The sequence below is a fragment of the Carlito syrichta genome, unplaced genomic scaffold (assembly GCF_000164805.1).
Source record: "Carlito syrichta isolate Samal-C Ts95f unplaced genomic scaffold, Tarsius_syrichta-2.0.1 Scaffold153578, whole genome shotgun sequence".
In the NCBI taxonomy this organism is placed as follows: Eukaryota; Metazoa; Chordata; class Mammalia; order Primates; family Tarsiidae; genus Carlito; species Carlito syrichta.
In genome coordinates this window covers 23819-31179 of record NW_007097674.1, presented here as the reverse complement: position 1 = coordinate 31179, position 7361 = coordinate 23819, and the positions used below count along the sequence as shown (strand labels likewise).

Below are 7361 nucleotides of genomic sequence, written 5' to 3'. Positions count from 1 at the left end.
GCCCAGGCGGGTCTCGAACCCTCAGGCTCAGGCAATCCACTCACCTCAGCCTCCCAAAGGCGCGGGATTACAGGCTGAGCCACCGAGCCCGGCTTGACTCGTTTTTCTTGCTTCACCATTTGTTGGGACCTAGGCTCGGGAGCCTGTGGGCTGACCCAGTGTTCCCCTCACCACCCAGATGCTGGCCAAACATGTCATCACTCTGCATGTGAGCGCGCTGACACAGACACAGGCTGTGGAGGGCGAGATCGAGCTGGCCAAGCTGAAGAAGTTCATTGCCTACTGCCGAGCGTGAGTCCTAGATGCAATTCCATGCCAGTAGGGTTGCCTGACTTCCCTGGTTGAGAGAGAACCTGGTTCCCTGGTCCTGCTCCTCACGCAGGACGTCCCAGATGATGCCTCTCTGAGGTCCTTGGCTCTGCTGAAGCTGCTCCTCTGGACCTTGGCTTCAGTTTCCTGTCTTTACACCAAGGGGTTAGGATTAGATAGCCTTGAAGACTGCCTTCAGTCTGATGTGCAGGGAGGCAGTGCTTTGTGGAAATTGTGGATGTGGGCTCTGGGTGACACCCACCCCCGCACTGTGTGACCTTGGGCAAGTCAGTCAACGTTTCTGAGCCTTGATTTTCCCCAGGCTGATGTTTCCTAGGGTTTTTGTAAGGACAGCACAAGATGGTGAGTAAGTGCTTGGTATAAGCCTGGCCCAAGTAAACACTCAGTGGCAGCTACAACTTTAATAATTATTATTATTATTATTATTATTTTTTTTTTTTTTTTTTTTTTGAGTTGGAGTCTCACTCTGTCGACCAGACAGGAGTGCAGTGGCCGCTCCAGGCCACCGCAGCCTCGACCTGCTGGGCTCCAGCGATCCTTCCGCCTCAGCCTTCTGAGTAGCCAGAATTACAGGCATGTGCTACCACGCCTGGCTGATTTTTTGATTTTTATTGTAGAGATGAGGCCTCGCTGCCCAGGCGGGTCTCGAAACCACGGGGTCAGGCAATCCACTCACCTCAGCCTCCCAAGGCGCAGGATTGTAGGCTGAGCCACCGAACCCAGCATTTTAATTATTATTCTCGTAAATTTTCAATAATAGTAGTCATACATGTAGTACTTGTGTCAGGTGTTATCGTATTTTGTATGCAAATAGACTTTAACCCTCCTAAACCCGTAAGATTGGTGTACTATTATTCCATTTTATAGATGGGAAGCTGAAGCAAGGGAAGGTTCAGTCACTTGTCCAGGGTCAGATGCAGGGGATAGTGGAACCACGATGTGAACCCAGGTGCCTTAACCATGGTGCTCAGATCTCTGACGGACATATCACAGGGATCTTTCATAGGAGCTAAAACCTGAGGATTGAGGACCCTTTGGGCGCCTTTCAATGAGGGGCTGATGCACCACAGTCAGTGAGTCCCTAACTCATCTCTGCTGGGCTGAGTGCATGGTCCCTGGGTCTTCATCACCGTTCTGAGCTTGGTGTGGCCCAGTCATCAGAGGCTAGGGTCTGCAGGTGTGCCTCAGAAAGCCCTGTATTCCGGTCTTCCCCCCACACTGTCCCCAGATAGACTTGGGGTGTTCACTCCCCCGCTCTGGGCCTCAGTCTCATCCTTAGGATGAGTGGTAGGAGGTGGAGGGGCTGGGTGGGGGTGGATGCTGATCAGACCTCCCTGTGCCCACCCTCCTAGGAGAGTCTGACCTACTGCTTGGATCCTGGACTGCAGTCACTGCCAAGCCTGTTGTGGGCGTCTTCAGCTTGTCCTGTCTTTAGGTGTCTTGGGGTGGAGAAGTTTGAGAACCTGTGAAAGCCACCACCCAGTGGGCCTCTGCCTCTGTGATGGTGCCATTGTTAGCTCTGTGCTCACCTCAAGTCAAGGCGCTGTACAATATCCAGCAGTGAGGAAGGACGGTTTTCATCCCGCAGACATGCCTGACTTCCCTTCACTTGTTTTCTGACAGAGGCACCAGTTTTCTCCTGTGCTGATCTCTGTGGTGCCTGCCCACAGCCAGCCCAGGCTTTGCTTGCATCTCTTTCAAATGTTGCCCCTGGCCCATGTGAGCAGGCAGCTGCTGTGTTGGGGGGAAAGTGCATGTCTGCAAGCCAGCAGAGGGCCGGGGGCCAGGTGGGTGCCCCAAGATTCCCTCCTGGCCTCACCCTGGCTGCTCCCCACTGTCCTGCAGGAAGTGTGGCCCCCGGCTGTCGGCAGAGGCTGCAGAGAAGCTGAAGAACCGCTACATCATCATGCGGAGCGGGGCCCGTCAGCACGAGAGGGATAGCGACCGCCGCTCCAGCATCCCCATCACTGTGAGGTAAGCAGGAGGCAGGGCAGAGCTGGGCAGACGACCTCGCTTCTGAAGCAGGGTAAGCCTGGCAGCCAGGGGCAGTGATCCATTGCAGTCACCTGGCACAGGTCCATGTTAGGGCCTGGTCAGGAGGCATCCTCTTGGAGCATAAGCCGTGGCCTCCTTGGTGGTCTGTGCTTCTTGGTGTGTTTGAGGCTGGGAAAACCTGGCCCCTTTTCTGAATTTGGCCTGTCTTCTCCAACTGTGCGGAGGCCTGAGGGTAGGGAAGAACCCAGGCCAGAGTCAGATGTGGGTCTAGGCTTGGCTTCTAACCCACTTTGTGATGGCAGGGAAATGGCTTTCCTTCTTTGGTCCTCAGTTTTCTTTCTTTCTTTTTTTTTTTTTGAGTTGGAGTCTCACTCTGTTACCCAGTCTGGAGTTCAGTGGCCACTCCCGGCCACTGCAGCCTCGACCTGCTGGGCTCCGGCGATCCTTCCGCCTCAGCCTTCCAAGTAGCTGGGACTACAGGCGTGTGCTACCACACCCAGCTAATTTTTGATTTATTGTAGAGATGAGGTCTCGCCAAGTTGCCCAGGCGGGTCTCGAGCCTGCGGGCTCAGGCAATCCACTCACCTCAGCCTCCCAAAGCACTGGGATTACACTGGGATTAGCCACCGAGCCCGGCTGGTCCTCAGTTTTCTTAGCTCTTAACTCTGCTTGTTCTCATGGGTTTATTTTATTTTTTGTTTTTTGAGTTGAAGTCTTTTTCATCGCCCAGACTGGAGTGCAGTGGCACATTCACGGCTACCGCAGCCTCTACCTGCTGGACTCCGGCGATTCTTCCACCTCAGCCTTCCAAGTAGCTGGAACCACAGGTGCATGCCACCATGACCCAGCTGATATTTCAATTTATTGTAGAGACAAGGTCTCGCCAAGTTGTCTGGGCTGGTCTTGAACCCATGGGCTCAGGCAATCCTCTCCCCTAGGTCTCCCAGAACGCTGGGATTATAGGCTTAAGCCACCGAGCCTGGCCTCTCTTGGGTTTATAGGGACAGGATAGTGGGTAGGAGCTGGGATCTGCCTGGTTTGAATTCTGCCTCCAGCATTGACTGGGTAGGAGGGGATGTGGCTATATGTAATGGCAGACCCACAGGGAGTAGCATCAATAAATTGGAAGTTGATTCTCTTTTATGTAGTGCGGTCAGGAGGTGGGTGTGCTGGACTGGTGGGGTCTCCTCAACCTTGAACTCCCTTCGTAGTTCAAGGTGGCTGCTGGGATCGCTGCCATCCTGTCCATATTCCAGGCAGCAGGAGAGGAAGAAAAAAAGGGTTCTCCCTTTAAGGACATTTCCTGAGATCCCCCATGATGCTTGGACTCTTAAAACTTGTTGGCCACGGTTTGGTCACACAGGCACACCTGGGTGCAAAAGAGGCTGGGAAGTGTCTTAGCATGTTGCTGGGCATGCGGTAAAGATCAGGGTTCCTTAGGTAAGACTAAAAGGGAGATGCATATGGGAACAGCTGTTTCCACTGTATCCACTCTCTGGGCAAGTGCCTCTTGGTGTTGGGGGTGGCCAGGAGGGAAGAGGGCTGAGGTCACCCATGCATCTTGTCACTCCCCCAGGCAGTTGGAGGCCATTGTGCGCATTGCCGAGGCCCTCAGCAAGATGAAGCTGCAGCCCTTTGCCACAGAGGCAGATGTGGAGGAGGCTCTGAGGCTCTTCCAGGTGTCCACTCTGGATGCCGCCTTGTCAGGCACCCTGTCAGGTGAGCAGTGCAGAGGCCGTGGTCTTGGGCGGTCTGTGGACTCCCCAGCACAGAGCTCGTGGGCGGGGCTCGTCCTGCGGGAGGCCTGCGGTGTGTGTGGCTTCTCCACGTTTGCTGAGCTTCTCTGAGCTTCCTTAGGGCGATAAGACCCTCACCCCGTTTCTCTCCCTGGCCATCTTCCTCCAAAGATGAGAAGCAGCAGTTTTTCTCCTGATCCCAGGTCCTCTTGACCCAGGTGGTTAGTGACAACCACATCCTTGTCACTGGCTCAGAGGACAGGCACTCTTGTTCATTGCTTCCTGACCATTTTCAGCACTTCCAAAGCTATTTCCCTCACTTTTCCTTACAGCAGCTTTCTGGAAGCAGGTGTGGGCAGTTAGTCCTTTTGGTCTCAGAGATGAGAACGATGACCCTCAGCGAGGCCTTTCTTGGTGCCGGGGGTCACCGGTCGCTTGGCTGGAATGCGGGTCTCCTGCCAGTAGACCAGCGTTTTCCCCAGCATAAACTGCGTTGCCTGCTTTAGACCAGTCTTTCAGCTGCCCCAAGAATTGATTATGGCCAGGCTGTCCATCCATTTTTTCACCAGCAGGTGCTGCGTGAGTGCGTTACTGTTTGCCAGGCACTGTTCTCGGTGCTGAGAGTGTAGGAGCAAAGAGATCGCAAGGTCCCCGTGCTCTGGGATGCTCTTTCTCATTCTAGTGGGGAAAGACAGGCGACAAAGAAAAGCACAAGTTCAGGTAGTGAAGAGTGGGGGGGGTGATGGCTGGGCCAGGTGTGTTGGAGGAGGGGCTGCTGTTTCCCATCGGTTGGTTGGGTGTGGCCTCGGTGAGGAGGTGACACTGAGCAGGGACCTGGTGAGGGAAATTCGCCCTGGGGAGGAGTTCCCTAGGGGGAGGGAGCACTAAGTGTCAGTGAACCCAAAGCGGGGGTGGGCTTCGCATGTTCCAGTGGGGCCTGCTCCTCCTCGCCCCTTGGTGAAGACCCAGGCCCTGCCCTCGTGGCCCTTCTTGTCACAAGCCATGGTTGCTGGTGGAGGCCTCTCAGATGCTGCAGGCACAGGGGGTAGGGGTGATTTAGGGCGGGTGACCATTTGAGTTGGGCCTTGCAGGCTGTGTAGGTATTTGCTTCAGACTCCCCTCAGTGACTTCTCACTTACGACCCTGCCCTCTTCTTTAGCTGAAGCACCAAAGCTCTGCAGGGCTGGTCAGCACGGGAGACTCCTTCCACTGCAGCGTTTGGTGATCACAAGCCTGGTTGTCGAGGGCTCAAGGGTCCTCCGCAGATGTGGTCTCCAGGGCAGCCTGGCTTCCCTCCTGGTCACTCTCCATGCCCAATCCACTTCTCCAGCAAAACCTGTGCTGTGGCCTAAGGGGCCAGGTCCTGTGGGCCTGTGTGCCTGCTATGCGCTCAATTTGAAGTGTCTTCCCCCCACATGTGCTGTCCTATCTCCCTGGGCCTGGCTCCCCTCTTCCCCGGGCTAGGCCTCCACCTCTCCTGAACTCCCGCTCTGGGCGGGCTGGGGTCCTGGCAGCCCTGACCCCATCCTCTCGCTTCTCATTCCCACCAGGGGTGGAGGGCTTCACCAGTCAGGAGGACCAGGAAATGCTGAGCCGCATCGAGAAGCAGCTCAAACGTCGCTTTGCCATTGGTTCCCAGGTGTCCGAGCACAGCATCATCCAGGACTTCACCAAGCAGGTGAGCCCGCTTGGGACAGGGGTGGAGTGAGGGGGTTGTGAGCTTGCATGGAGTATAGCTGGATTCCACCCACCTGGCATTGCTGTCCTTTTGCTTGAGAGACAGGCCCTGGATGGTGGAGGGTAGGGTTCCTGTCCCTTGTCCAGACCTTTTCCCGCCATCATTCCTTCCCTGGGAATGTCTTCAGTCAGCGGCAGGGCTACTTTTTCTAGTCCATGAAGGGGAAAGGGGAGGAAATTGGTGTGACACCATACCCGGATTCCTCCTAGCCCTTCCCATCATTCCTTCTCCCGTTGCCTGGCTTTTCGTGGGTGGGAAGGGGTAGAACCAGTAGGCTGAGCTCTCCACCTCTTGGGCATGTGCTGTTGACCCCTGGAGAGGGGAAGGGCCTTCTGGGTGCTGTGGAGAACTGTTACCTTGATCACAAGAGCAGCCTCAGTTCCTGGCCTCTGCCTCCTTTTCTGCACATGATCCTGTTCTGACTCTCAGGGCAGCTTTATTAGTGGGTGGTGCCGTGTCTTTTCTGTAGATGGGCAAACTGAGGCAGAGGTTTCCGGAGCTAGAGGGACTTCAGTCTCAGCTCTGTCGCCTAATTGTTCTGTGACCCTGAACAGATGACTGCCTCAGGGCCTCAGTTTCCTCCCTTATAGGATGGGGATAACCCTAGCACCAGCTGCATGGGGGTGTTGGGGGTGGAAGGTGGAACGAGTGAGTGAATGTGAACGCTGAGGTCAGAGGCCCAGGTCTGCCAGGCTCCAGTGCCCGCCATGAGCGCTCAGGAACGGGGAGTCCTTATGTTGGAGCCTGGGTCCCCGTGAGCAGGGGCCATAGAGCTCCATCGGGGTCCTTCAGCTGCGTGTGCCCCCGCAGAAATACCCGGAGCACGCTGTCCACAAGGTGCTGCAGCTCATGCTGCGACGTGGGGAGATCCAGCACCGCATGCAGCGGAAGGTCCTCTATCGCCTCAAGTAGCCACCGTTCCAGGCTCGCCGGGCCTCCGCCCTCCTGCCGCCGTCTGCCGCCTTGGCCTGTGCCGCCTCGGCCTCCTCGCTGCTGCCTTCAGACGCTCCACGGGCCCCCTCTGCCCCGGGGAAGGGGCCGACGTGTCTTGCCCAGCTGCCTCCGGGCACCTTCCTCCAGTGCACTTCTGGGAAATGGGCTTTGGGGTCTGTTGAGAGAATAAAGTCTTAAGGGAGTTGGGGACCTGTGGGCTTCTGACTCGGTGGCCTGTCCCCCCATCATCTTCTCACTGTGGTACAGTGCAGGGGAAGAACAGGCCTGGGTTTCTGACCTGGATCTGCCGCGCAAGCTCTTGGCGAGTTGCTTGACTTGTGTGCTGCAGTCTCATCTGTTCAACAGAGCAATAAAGCTGGCCCTCACTGATGAGGACTCACTGAGACCTTGCTGTGGGAAAGAGCTTGGCAAAGTGTATTTGAGCTGCCTCAGTTGTTCCCAGCAGCTGAGTGGCAGGTGGGATTGCAGTGTGGCCATCAGACTACCTGGGTTCACTGAGCCTTTCTGTGCCTCAGTTTCCTAACCTGTGCATGGGGTAACGCTAGTACCTGCTCATGGTTGTGCTGAGCAACTGTTAGGGAGGTGCCCAGGCAGGGGAGCAAGGCTCA

General features: G+C 56.0%; 1 protein-coding gene across 1 annotated transcript in view; it reads left to right on the top strand.

The window, feature by feature from the left end:
• The window catches only part of MCM5 (minichromosome maintenance complex component 5), a 20179-nt gene extending 13387 nt beyond the window's left edge, over positions 1-6792 (top strand). The window contains exons 9-13 of the mRNA XM_008050675.1: positions 179-291; positions 2176-2304; positions 3902-4044; positions 5612-5739; positions 6610-6792. Coding sequence (XP_008048866.1) covers positions 179-291; positions 2176-2304; positions 3902-4044; positions 5612-5739; positions 6610-6711 — 615 coding nt within the window. The 3' untranslated portion in view covers positions 6712-6792. The remainder of the gene's footprint in view (positions 1-178; positions 292-2175; positions 2305-3901; positions 4045-5611; positions 5740-6609) is intronic.
• Positions 6793-7361: the final 569 nt, after the last annotated feature.